The 13,896-nt window shown below is 43.1% G+C and overlaps 1 protein-coding gene across 2 annotated transcripts in view; it reads left to right on the top strand.

Annotated features, from left to right (window-relative positions):
* ARHGEF4 (Rho guanine nucleotide exchange factor 4) overlaps window positions 1-12,398 on the top strand; it is a 259,078-nt gene extending 246,680 nt beyond the window's left edge. For both annotated transcript variants that reach the window (XM_036744438.1, XM_036744439.1), the window contains 5 exons: window positions 71-200; window positions 3,157-3,288; window positions 6,776-7,019; window positions 8,675-8,752; window positions 10,641-12,398. In XM_036744438.1, the coding sequence (XP_036600333.1) occupies window positions 71-200; window positions 3,157-3,288; window positions 6,776-7,019; window positions 8,675-8,752; window positions 10,641-10,798 (742 nt within the window). In that variant the 3' untranslated portion in view covers window positions 10,799-12,398. The remainder of the gene's footprint in view (window positions 1-70; window positions 201-3,156; window positions 3,289-6,775; window positions 7,020-8,674; window positions 8,753-10,640) is intronic.
* Window positions 12,399-13,896: the final 1,498 nt, after the last annotated feature.

Genomic DNA, 13,896 nt, shown 5'->3' with positions numbered 1-13,896 from the left:
ATTCATGGTGCTACGATCATTCATATCCCTGGTATGTGATGCACTGCTAATGACATGTATTTTACTTTAGGGATTTCAAAGATGTAGAAGCTGCCTTAAATGCCATGAAGAACGTAGCCCGGCTTATCAACGAGCGGAAGAGGAGACTTGAAAATATAGATAAAATCGCTCAATGGCAGAGTTCAATAGAGGACTGGGAGGTAAAAAGAACAAATAACCGCTCTGAGCGAATGCTTCTTTTATGAGGAACTTCAGATGCTCAGCCTAGCTTTAATCTCCCTCGAGGAAGAACCAGATGATTACGAAATTTACTTTAGAAATTGTCATCACTCACATGAAATTTAGTCTAGTGGAAGAGACAAGACTTACAGGCACGTACCCTAACGCATATCAGATATGTGGCAGTTTAATAGGGAACTCAGTCACATGTCAATGCTGAAGGAAGATTCAAATCAACAAATATTTATTGAACATTTTTTCTGTGCCCTATTCTAGGTGCTCTAGCAAAGCTGTGCTTTATGCTTCTATTTAGACTCCTGTTTTGTCATGAGAGAGGTATTTCTCCTGAGTTCATGTGGTGGGTAACTGCTGCTAAACATATATTTGCCACAGCACAGAAATTATGGAGGTAAAAATCGAGGTGTTATTATCCTGCTCAAGCATAGGTTCAGGCACCAGAGAAAACCTGAACAACCGTGAGGATTCTGACCAGGCTTCTTATAGGCAAAATTGTGTCAGAGAAATCATTCTTTTACATAACGCAATCTTTTGCAGGCTTCTTAGGCCATGAAAGCTAAAGAGACAGTAGATCCAGAATCCCATACTTCCTCAACATCATAAAAGTTGCACAAACTTAATTAAACATCATCATAATTTCATACCTTACTGAAGGAAACAAACCCTGTCAAACAAACTCTATAGGTAAACTAAGTCAGGTACAGATTAAACTACACCTAGAGGATTCACGAGGAGGATGATTGAAAAAGATTTACATATCACCAAGGAGGCAGAGACAGTTGAGATTATTACTCTGGCTTCTTATCTAAAGAATGTTTACGGCTCTAAGTAAATTTTCATGTCCTATGGAACAGGTTTTGGTCTGGTAAGGTTATTTTTAAGACAGACTCTTGGTTAACTAAAATCTACAGGAAGAATGACCCTGAGACCTGAATAATAAAAGGAAATAAAAAATTCCCATAATAGTTTCCAAGGCTAACTGCTTTTGAAAATAAGCCTTCTGGCCTTTATTAAGTCCATTAGCATACTAAACTTGGCTTCCTGGTATGGAATGTAAATGCATTTTCCAAAGGCAGTTTCACTTGCACATGCTAATAGGGCTTAAAAAAAAAGGCTGAGTTCTAAAACAAATAAATGATTATGCTTGAGAACAGGAAGTTAAGCAGGAACAGTTTTTCTAATTGTTCTTCTCCCACAGCAGACATTACCCTGTTGATAAATATAATCCATGACCTTCAATCACTGCATTTGTGCCTCTTAATGGAAAGGTGATGACAAGAAAGCCTCTAAGATCACCCGGGCTCTTAACTCTCTTTTTTTCCTGCTTGTCTGTTTCTCTATCTCCTGTTAATCCTGTGCTTGAGCAGCACCCAGTCCTAAACTAATTATTGACATTCCACTGAGCTTGCCATTCTTCACTCAGTGGTGAACATTCCTAAGGCTAAAGGCGTTGACACTTGTTATTCAGAAATTCATTTTCTTGTCTTCAAGCAGGACTGGTCCTCAGCAGAATCGTGAAGCTGACAAAATTTTCCCTCCCACCTCCCCTCTACCCCTTTGTGGATCTCTCCCTCCTATTGCCTGACACAGCTCCTTCCCTTCTGTGCCATCATATTGCCTTTTGGCTGTTTAGAGACCCTTTCCACCATCCCCAAAATGACTCTTCCTCCTTGGCAGGGACCCAGACTTCCAAATTATTCCATCTGACCCCCCAACCATGTTTTCCTTCCCATAGGACCCCAGTAATGATGGGGGAAGGGATTCATGCTGGACCTCTAAAAGGAAAAGACTGTCTTTAGGACCTGGACCCCAAAACCACTGAACCCTGATCTCTGGTGTTTGCTTGAGGCACCCAGCCCATCCCAGTCAATAATCCTTTTAACTGCCCTTTCGTTGTGGTCCTCATGGTCTGAGCCTGGCTCCACCCAAACCTACTTGCCACTCCTTATTCCCATCCAGATCTTCCCACAGTCTTTCTGTATAAAAATGTCCACTTTGTCCCCATTAAACTTGTATGGGCATCACAAATAGCACAGACTCATTAGGAATCTTGCCCAACCCAACCAGGGTTTTAATAAACCTAGTCTCTGACTGAAAGAAGGCCTGAGTGGTTGAATTCTTTTGAGGCAGACCAGTGCCCTTTGCCCTTGAATTTCAGGATTCCCAAGACCCCTAGACCACAACAATACCACCTAGCCAGAGGGTCAGAGAGAAGATAGGAAGGGAGAGAATTCATTCCCTTGTAAATTTAACTCACCAGAAGTATGGGATGACTTTAAACAGCTTGATACACTGTGTTCCCCTACCTCCCCTTTCTGGGGATATTTGCATTTTTGAAGAGCAATCCAGAGAAGGTAATGTTTAATAATAATTTTTTCCATGATGCTTTAATAGTCTCGTTTCTGGTATCATGACAGGCTAGATACTGACCAGGAGAAGGGGTTACCCAAAAACCATCACCACATCAGAACAGCTTCTTGATTAACCTGTGCAGGTTGACCCTTATATAGGTGACATACCCAAGTTTTAATTTTACCCTCAAAAGTTTTTGTGTACTTGAGATGCCCCTTCCTTCATTTCTAAGGCTTCGTGTTCAAGCAAAAAAAAAAATCACCTTTTGCCAAACAGCTTATTTATTGCCTTTACCCAGTCCCCATATTAGAAAATGTTACCTTTCATATGAAAAAAAGAAAGAATGGCATTTGACATAATATAATCACATTCTGATTTATGTGGTTTAGAGTGTAAGGGGTATAGGACTTAAAAAACATGGGAGGGATTTGTGATTCAGAAATTTCTTGGAGGAGGTGAGAAGGGAAGCTTGGTGATTCTGGGCTCCCATTTCATTGAGCCATTGTTTGGGTCTTCATTGGGGTAGGGAGGAGTCTGCCTGACAGATCCCTTCTTCACCCCAACCAGGGTGAAGATGTCCTTGCCAGAAGCTCTGAACTCATCCACTCTGGTGAATTAACCAGAATCTCCCAGCCCCAAGCCAAGAGCCAACAGAGAATGTTTTTCCTCTTCGACCACCAGCTCATCTACTGTAAAAAGGTAAATGGGGTTCTAGATCTATACCAGGTAAGTGATCTATCCCTCAGAGATAGTCAGCTATTAAACTCTTCCATTTGGCCTCTTGGCTCCTCCTTTTTCGGAGGGAGGGCCTGCTGGCTTTCTCATAGATGATGACAGCTAATTAGTCAAAGAATGTGTTCCTAACCCCTATTCTAGACCCCAGAAGAGGCTGCAAAAGAGGCATAACACAGCTCCTAATCTCAGGGTGCTCACAGTTTATTTGAGATGAGACATAGGATTATGGGAAAATAGATGTAGAACTGGAAATGACCTTAGATATCACAAGTCCAACCCATTCAGTTACACATGAGGTATTGAGACCCAGAGAGGTTAAATGGTTTCTCATGGTCACACAGGTAGGACATGGAAGAACTCAGATTCAAACCCAGCTCTTCTGACTCTGAACCCACCATGCTTTCCACTGTTTGTCCATGTCAAACAGTTAAATAATGGTACAAGGTAGTAAATGCTAGGGGCCTGATAAGTGGCATAGACAATAAGCACCACAGGAATTCAGAAGGGGAAGAGACCAGCGTGAGCTGGAGTTATGAGGGAAGGTTTCATAAATAAGTTGGAACTTGAGCCAGGCCTTAAAAGATATGTCAGACTGAGACCTGGGAAGGACCTTAGCTTAAAAAGTCCAAGGTCTCTCACTGCATCTGGGGCCATCTCTAGTCATCCTGATGTATATCTTGCTACTGGCCCAGATGGCTCTGGAGGAGAAAGTGAGGCTGGTAACCTTTCACAGCCCTCCCTCACTTAAATCCAATCCACTTGCAAGTCATGGCATCACCTTCCTAGTGCTGTGGTCCTCTTTGAGAATGAAGGACAAACAACAACAAACAGGATGTGTAGGATTTTGATACGTAGAAATGAATGTGTGAGGAGGGTATTTCAGGCAGGAGAAACAATCTAAGCCAATGGTGTCAAACTCAAAAAGAAAGGGATCCCTGCAAGCCACTTATTGATTTAGAAAATCACAAATTAACATGATCTGTGATGTATTTGTATTTTGATTTATTTTGTTAAACATTTCCCAATTATATTTTAATTCTAGATCAGTCTGCAGTGAGGAGTTTTGCCCATGCAGTTGAGTTTGACACCCCTAGTCTAAGCAAAAGACAGAGGTTGGAATGCATCAAGTTATGCCAGCTGGCTAGGATAACAATCTCACAAAGGGAAATCAGATATAAGGTTGGGAAAACCAGTCAATTATTCATTTAGATAATTATCTTAGTCACCCTTCATTTCTTCATCTGGCAGACTGAAGGTGACTGACTTTTTTCAGTGGCTGATCCTAAATATGTATGGAAATACAAAGAAACCAATGGAAGAGGGTCTTGCTTTATGCAAATCTGGTAGACAGAAATCAAATATGAACTTATAAACCACACAACAGGGAGAACCCACACTGATGAGCCCGTCTAGACAACCCATACACAAGCATATCTGTGGATATGTATATGAAGTATATTTATATGACATAAGAACTTTTTTCTTTTATAAAGGGCTAAATCAATTAATTACAGATATCTTTTAAATACACCTTAGTGTACTTAAGTGTTGGCTTATAGAGCATTAGCTCCTCATCATAAAGACTGGCTGTTGGAGAAGAGAACTTAACGCTAAAGTGAGAGGAGCCTCTGCCCTTTAAGAGTGAATCTGGAAGCTTCTCAGAAATGAGAGAGTAAGTCAGGGGAGCATAGTATTTATTCTAAGAAGATATGTGGCAAAGAAAGAGCTCAGGACTTGGGAGTCAAGAGTGACCTGGATTTTATCCCTGCGGCTGGCATTTACTAGCTGTGGACCAGTGCCTCTGGGCCCTAATGCACCTCCCTAAGCCTCATCCGTAACGGGGACAATCACAGGTGCAGTATACCTACCTCACCTGGGAATCAAATTTGATAACATTCATGAGGTTGTAGGGGTTTTTTTTTTTTTTTTTTTAGAAAACTTAGAACATGATGCAAATGTCAGCTCTCTTCATTACTGCTTTAAAGGTGTCATTATAGAACATATCTTTTGCATGAAGCCAGGCTCACCCAAAATCAGATGCTGAGATTCTCCCTGAAATGTCTCCTGAGCTATAATATCTCTCCTGGGCTCAGTCTTCTTCCAATTGTGCACAATATAAAGAAAGCCTTCCATTAAATCACATCCTTAACTCTCTGCCACTCCCTTAGAAGATATTTCAGATTCTGAACACGATCAGTCGATCAACCAGAAAAGATTTATTAATCGCCATGTCCCTAAAATTGTGCTAGGGTTTGTGGGGTAAAATATGGGGTGTCCCTAAAAGTTTTAGGGTAGTTTTAAGCTTTAGTAGCCTAAAACTGAACTCTCACTTTTGGGACACTAAGGATAAGTTAAGACACAAATTCATGAGATAAGTAGTATTCCATGCAACAGCATTATTTACTGCTTTCATAAACGGCTTCTCTGATGCCTCACTGCTCGCTGTAGTATGGTGACTCAGGATTTTTGAAGGCATTACCAATAGGACTCAAGTTCCCACAGGTCATAAAATCTTAAATTTAGAACTAGAAGGGAACTTTGAGTGGTACCATGGAAAGAACATTGGCTCTGGAGTCAAAGGATGCTGGGTTTCAAAGCCCATCTCTGTCAAATCAAACTCCATAAGCCTCAGTTTTCTCATCTGTAAAATGAGGCCATTGGACTAAGGTCCCTTCTAGCTCTAGACCCATGAGATGATAAATAAAAGTAAGAGGCTTTGGTGAACCTAGAGTATTGTCAATATTTAAGGTTACTTTTGTTTTTCTTAAGACACGCATCGGCTTAGTCGTTTGGTTTGGGGATGTAAATAGTACAGGCAGAAAGGAAACCGTGACTCTCACCCAACAAGTGAAAAGCATCTGCTTGTGAGAATCTGCTCTGTGCAGAGCCCAGAGGAGGCACGGGACAGTAGGGAAAACACAAGACTTGGAATCAGGAGACCTGGGTTCAAGTCAAGACCTGACACAATCTATATAGTCTCAGCCTCAGTTTCCCTCATCAAAATGAGGGAAATCATGCTCATCCCCTACCTATCCCTGTTCAGATACATGGAAAGAACAGCTCGTACCTTTGGTTTCTGACTGCATAAAGCAGAAGATCATACAGTCATAGGTTGAAATGTGTAATGAACCTTGGAGGCATCTAGTCCATTTTACAGTTGAGGAAAATGAAGCCCAGAGAAGTGGCAAAGGTAGGATCCCAGGCCCTCTGACTCCAAATCTGGAATTCTTTCCACTGCACCCCAATGCTTGCCTGCCTTGTGAATGACGCAAGAAATGACAGGAATGTGAGGCAAAGCTACTCTTCCGTGTAAAATGGCCTTGTATCAAGGGCTGGCCAGGCACCAAATAGAGTCAGGAAGGTCAGTCTGGGGTGGCTCCTCAAACTTAGTTCATTCTGAGTCAAGCCACGACGAATGCGCCCTCAGTGCCCCACTGTGCGTGTCTTCCAGGACCTTCTCCGGAGGGACATCTTGTACTACAAGGGCCGAATCAACATGGATGACATGGAGATCGTGGACTTGGAAGATGGGAAGGACAAAGACTTTAACATCAGTGTCAAAAATGCCTTCAAGCTTCATTGCAACTCCACTGATGAAAGCCATCTCTTCTGTGCTAAGAAGCCTGAGCAGAAATTGCGCTGGCTCAAGGCCTTTGAGAATGAGAGGAAACAGGTCCAGCTAGACCAGGAGACAGGTATGACCCAGCTTCTGCCTCTGTTTCCCTGTGCCACCCCACCCCCTGACATGCACGCATCTGCTTCTTGGTCAACACATCTTTACTAAGCACCCCCTGTGTCTTAAAATACAGTCGAACTATGGCACTCTCCTATTCAAAGCTTCTGGGATAAAATAGGAGCTCCTCTGTTTGGCATTTAAGGAAGGAAATGAGCATCTATTAAGCATAGTGCCAATGTGCCAGACGCTGTGCTTGGCCCTGAGAATACAAAACAAAAAATGAAATAGGGTGTTCCTGCCCTCAAGGAGCTTATGTTCAACTAGAGACAGAAACACAGACACATATTGGCTTAAGGTGATTTTAGGGGGAGGCACTAGGAGCTGGGAGGTGGAAAGCCATCAAGAAAGACTCATGTAGGAGGTGGCTATTGAGATAGATTATGTGGCATAGGGTATAAGTACTTAAGAAACTTAGAGGAAGAAAGGTCAGTATGGGCTGATGGTGAGGAGAGAGTCCTCCTGTGGGAGAAGAAACCAGCCAAGCTAGGGAAGGGAACAAGAGAATTGAGACCTCCATACATCCACCAAAAAGGGATGGTTCTCTAGAGGGAGAGTGCCGCCAGCGGCTGTGGTGCTGAAATGGCCGGAGATAGCCAGAGATGGCCAAATGCCAAGGAGAGTGAAAAACATGGGCCAGGCGGAAGAGTAAAGAACAGCTCTGTTTATTTAACTGAGGGACAGGGCTTATATACCTTTTAGGCAAGCAGAATCAACAAATCCACATGTGAGGCATTTGCATAATGCATGACTTTCTCATGCTTTTGTTCCCCTTTGCTGCAAACAATATTGTGTCAATAGCCTAAAGGTGGTATTTGGCACATGTGTGCCAGTGGCGGTTTTTGAGAGAGCACATGTGTACCCAGGAGGCTTGAAGAGCCTTCATCCTGAGCAGCACAATGTATGTCGAGGTGGGGGATGGAGAGCCCACGTGTGGAGTTATCAGCCCAAGGGCAAGAACAGGCCTCTGGCCTGTGTCTTATCCCAGGATGGACTTTCTCAGAGCTGGCCCTCTACAGTAGAGGACCATCAAAAGATCAAGTTTTCACCTAATCTTTCTTACTCCAAGTATAAAAGAAGTTGAGAGTGCTAACGTATAATCAGTAATATCTTTCCATATCATTGTGCAGTTGTATTTTTGTGTTGTTGTGTTGTATTTTTAAAGTGATTTGGTTCACAAACATCTGGGTTAAGTGCAGCTCTTTAGAAGAAGCATATTGACCGTGTAAAACAAGAGATGCTTCTTCCCTGTATCATCCATCTTTTTAGTTTTCCGAACCTCAATCTTCTCATCTGTAAAACTGGCATAATCATAATTACATGACCTACCTCAAGGATGAAAGTGCTTTTCAAACCTTAAAGCACCATAGAAACATGTAAGGTATAAGGAGAAGAAAAAGACGTACAAGAAGAAGGTAGAAGAAAAAAAAAGGAGAATTGAGACTTTTCTTAAAGATGAGGAGAAATATGGGGGTCATGGAAGATTATTTAAGGTATACTGGAGTTGGTCCAAAGTTATAATAACTTGGTCCTTGGCATGCCTCTTGACTGCTTTGGCTATGTGAGAGATGAGATCTTCCATGCATACCCTCTGACCTCCTCTCTGTTCTCCCTCAGGCTTCTCCATCACAGAGGTACAGAAGAAACAGGCCATGCTGAATGCAAACAAACAACAGTCCAGTGGGAAACCCAAAGGTGAGTGAAGGACCAGTGGAAGTGCCCTGTGTTCTAAGCCATAGAACTTGCCCCTCCCCTGGCCCCACAGCCCTAGTCCATCAACCGTCTATCTCCCTATTCTCCCCAGACAAAGTCACTGAAACTTGCCACATCCTTTCTTAGCCTTTGTTTCTATATGTAATTCTCATTGACCCTTTTATATTATATTATTGCAGAAGTCATAGAAGCCAGTTTTGCTGAACTTTTGATATTATCGGTCAGCCTCATTTCAAACAAATCCAATATATTTTAACACCCTCCCCTCCAGCTTATAAAGCAAAGAAAGCTTGGAGGTAGAACAGATGACAAAAAATATATACATGATACATGTATGTATTACATACATAAAATATTGCATAAAATAGAAAACATCATATTATTGTTAACATATTTAATATATAATAATTATATAATATGCATACAGAGAGCAAGAGTAATGTGTACCAATAAAGGATTCAGAGGAGGGTTCTTTCGGCAAATTCCCCTAGTGTATCCTGCTACATTCATAGAATCCATGAGATCATAGATTTAGAGCTGGAAGGACCTTAGAGATGATCCAGCCTAAAACTCCCATTTCATCAATGAGTAAGTGATCCTAGAAAAGGGAAGTGATTTGCCCATGGCCTCACCCATAGTAAGTAGCAGAGCTAAGATCTGAACCCAGATCCTCTGACTCCATATCAGGGCTCTTTCCTCTCAGACCACATTGACTCTTCTCTCCAGCAAAGAGAGCTCCCTCCAGCTCTAGGTGGAATTTTGCATATCTCTGTGACCTTGGCGAGTCACTTCCCTTCTCAGCTTCCTCATCTGTAAAATGAAGGAACTGGATCAATATTGTGAGAAACATGGTTTTTGGGGATCACTGGACTTCCTAGGCAGGGCCAAAGTCCTGAGGAAGAACCTTGTGATAATCCCTAGGGAAGGCTGTACAGACCACAGGACTCCCAGAGGAAGACCAAGTGGTAGCCATCCCTTAATCTGTAGGGATCACAGGGCCTCCTATGGCCAAGACCCTAAGGAAGACCCAAGCGATAGCCCCTTAAGAAGGCTGTGCAGACCACAGGATTCCCCAAAGGAATCCAGAGTGGTAGCCCTCTTAACACCACAGTGGGGATCACAGGACACCCCAAGACAAGATACAGGAGTAAGCCTGGTGAGCTTCCGCTGCCTGTTGCTTCCCTTCACTTGACCCTAGGAAAATCCATGTGATTTGCCCATTCACACCCAAAGAACTCAGGACCAGAGTGGGCAGAGGAAGGCATTTCATTATGCTCCCCAAGGGAGCAGGTGTAGTGCTGGAGGGAACACTCACACTGATACAGCTGCAGGAGCAGGGGTAACCATTCCCTCCACTCCTGCTAGAATCATGGTTAGTTTACAATCTTTGTTTTTTACATAGTTTTCCTAGGTTATACAGTTTATATAAATAGGATAATAAGGATACAGAAGCAAAAGTGAAGTTAATTAGATTTTCCTTGTCTTAGTTTAGGATTAAACTATATTCTTTTACTTCCCCTACTTTCCCTCTTTAACATATGCAAATGATGCAAATCAGTAGGCCTGGATTCTTGACCAAGACCAGACCCTAGATAAGCTTGAACAGGTTCAAGTGGGTTTGGCCTCCCTAATCCCCCAGACTGCCTTCTCAAAAAGTATGCACATGCGTACAAGCCTCTGACCTCTCACCTGACCGACCTTGAGGCCTGGTCTCTGCTAAAGCTGGGGTGGGGGAGGGCAGGGAAGCACACCTTTAGTTCTGTGGAAACAAAACTCCATTTCTTACAATATCATCTAACAAAGTTCCTGCCAGCTGAGGAATATTCTATGACTTTCTGAGCCTTTTTTTTCCTCTTCCTCCGTTTCACAGCCGTGAACCGGCCTTACTATGACTTCCTGATGCGCCAGAAGCATCCCACATTGCCTGCCAACCTCCCACAGCAGCAAGTCTTCATGCTGGCTGAACCCAAGCGGAAGCCATCAAACTTCTGGCAGAATATCAGCAGGCTGACCCCCTTCCGCAAGTGACCAGCTGGAGGGGGTGGCCACTGTGCCCGTGCCTCAACATCTCCCCTCTCCTCACCCCTTCCAATAAAGCACTTTAAGGATTGGCCCCAAATGGACTCATCACCGGCTCCTCCAGCCCTCTCTGCTCCATTCCCAAGTCTCCCTTCCCCCCCTACCCCAGCCCCACATCCCTCCTCCCCCTATTTATTTTGCAAACTGAATTCCCAAGTGGGGGAGGCAGCAATTTGGTGTCATCTGGGTTGGTGCCTTTTTTTGTTGTTTTACTTCCTTGGCGTTAAGGGCGAGCTGCGGAGATCATCCTGAACCAGACCATGGACCCCCCAAGGATCCCTTTGCAGAGACTGGTCTTTGTGTTGGCTCTTTCTTAGCCGCCCTACCAGCAACACCCCTTTGCCCCACCAACCTGGGGACACCGGGGCAGTTCTCATCCTCTTCCCCCAACCATTCGCCTGCCAAAAGGACTCTAACTTTTAAGTGGTTTGGCCACCATCTTGACCTTCCTCACTAGCTCTGAGGAACCCCACCTGGAACAACATCTGGCACTGACTGAGCATACTCAGAACTATGGGTTCTCATTGACTTGACTTCTATCCTGTGTTTCAGGTTTTTGTTGTTTCATTCAAGGGTCAATCCCAGGCTCTTTCCTCTGGAAATTCTCCTGTGGCCTCGCAGTGGTTTCTTAGCAGGTGTAACCAATCATTTGGCCTTCTTCTCTGTCTGCCTAGATAAGGCTTGTATATGTCTCACTGACCCTTGTTACCTTCTTTCTGGCTTTCCCCAGCTATGGGGTGAGCCCCTCCCCAGTCCATGTCGAATGGTACCATTCAGCTACCGCATGGAGTAAAGTACAAGAAACTTGCAACCTAGTTTCTGATGTGTTTTTCCCCTCCTTTGAGTTATGTTAATTAGGAAACGGGAATACTGTGCCTAAGCAAATCTTGGATCAGAGCTGTTCTTGACTTTCTATCCCATACCCTTCGAGACATTGCTCCTGCCAGTTCATTCCTCAGCTGTGCTCCATTCCTGGCCAATGAAAATGCCCTCTTCATTTGTAATGTGTTTATTTATGGTCGAAAGAAAACAAAAACAAATACAGTCAGCTGTGTATTTTGTAAAGGTTTGTAACCTGTCTCGTCAGCTGTTGGTGACTCTCATGCCTGTTTCCGTTATATTTTTGTTGTTGATGTTGTTGGTTTTTCGAAGGTGGGGGGGAGGGGTTGGGTTGATTTTCTAACAAAGGAGAAATAGAATTGATTTAATCCTTGGTTAGTCACAGAAAAAGATTTGCCTTACCATAGTGAGAGCTAGAAGCCATATAACGACTGAATTCTGTAGCGCCCAAAGTATTTGGGGAGGTGGGAGTCAAACACAATCCTAGAAGAAATGACTTTTGGAGGCTGGCACAGGCTTCCAGCCAGTAGGAAGCAGAGGGGGTTTGAGATGTTGGTGATTACAGTTGGTCATTGAGCTTGGATTTGGATGTCCAAGGATACCATGAATTCAGTATAGCATGTAAAAAAAAAATAAGTCATTCTTGCACTATGCCTTTCTCCGAACCAGAGGCAACATTTAATTTCATAAAGAAACTTCTGAAAAGTGATATGCCAGTCATCGTTTCTGTTTTTCCTGTTGGTGTTTGTGTTTTCTCCTCTGCTTGGTCCTCCCCTCTCATAGATACCCCTTTCTCCCTAGGACCCCTTGAATGGTCACATGCCAATGTCTGTTGAAACCCCATTCTGGTAAATAATTTGTCCTTAAGCCAATCCATCAAATGTTCATTGAGTCCCTACTGCATGTCCATTCCTGTGCTAGGCAATTAGGGGAAGACAAGCTGCAAGCTGGGGTTCTACACCCTCAAGGAGATAAGAGGAACACACATGAAGCAGTGAAATAAAATAGAAAGAAGCATTTGATGAAGTACAAAAAAAGTGTCAGAGAGAGATTATCCTCTTAAAATCTCAGAAGAGAGAGAAATGGCCGCTGACTGGAGAGCTTCATGGATGAGGTGGGAACTGAGGCAAGTCTTAAAAGATGGGTCATATTTGGAAAGAAGAGTGCATTCCACGTGACCACACAGGGGGAGAGAGAGGAAAGACCCAGAGACAGGAATTAGCCTGGTATGTTCAACCAGCCAAGCTCGCCTAGAAGAGAGGGTCTGTGTAGCCAAGTAGTAGGAGGTAATTCGATTCAATCGCACAAATTAGTTGAGACCAGATTTCAAAGGACCTTGAATGCCAATCTAAAAAAAACCATGGAGCAGTTAAGTAGCAGAGGTGACATCAGGAGGGCAGTGCATTAGAAAGATTAATCTTGGAGTCTTAGCCTTGGAACGGACCTCAAGGTCTAACTTATACTTACTCGGGAATCCCTACTTCAACACCCCTCAGAAGGGATCCAGCCTCTGTTTAAAGACGTGTGTTCACCAACCCCTGAGGCAGCACATTCTACTTTGGGACCGCTGTAATACTTAGGAAGTTTTTCCTCAAATTGAGCCGTAATTTATATCCCTCTAACTTTCACCCATGATGGTCTATTTCCCAAGCATTTCCCCCCAGAAACAACTACAGTTTAGCTCTGTTCTTCCTCCTCTACCAATGTTTCATTTCAATGGAATAATTCTTTGCTAAGAAGCTATCTCACTACTCATTAAAGTAACTAAACTTTTTTGTCATAAATATTTTAAATACATTTGAACAAAGCAGAAAAGTTTTAAAACATGAGAATTTTGAAGGGTTTTTTTTTTTTGTCCTGTGTGTGAGTGCACCATACAGAATCACATACAACTCCTGAAGAGGAAGAAGGATGCAGGACGGAGTGAAGAGCTGATAGATCATAGAGGAGGCTTTTACATTAATTCAGGAATAAATGATAAGGACCTAGACTAGGATCTGGAGGCAGGCATGGAGAGAAATAATGACTAGCATTTTATGTAGTACCTTAAGATTTGCAAAGTGATTTATACAAATATCTCATTTTATCCTCTCAGCCACCTGGGAGGTAGGTGCTATTATTATCCACGTTTTGCAGATGAAGACACTGAGGCAGACAAAATTTAGGTGATTTCCCCAGTGTCAAATAAAATGACTGAGGTCAGATTT

Source organism: Trichosurus vulpecula, chromosome 2, assembly GCF_011100635.1.
Source record: "Trichosurus vulpecula isolate mTriVul1 chromosome 2, mTriVul1.pri, whole genome shotgun sequence".
NCBI lineage: Eukaryota > Metazoa > Chordata > Mammalia > Diprotodontia > Phalangeridae > Trichosurus > Trichosurus vulpecula.
Note: the sequence above shows the minus strand (reverse complement) of the source record. Positions and strands in the feature narration are given on the sequence as shown.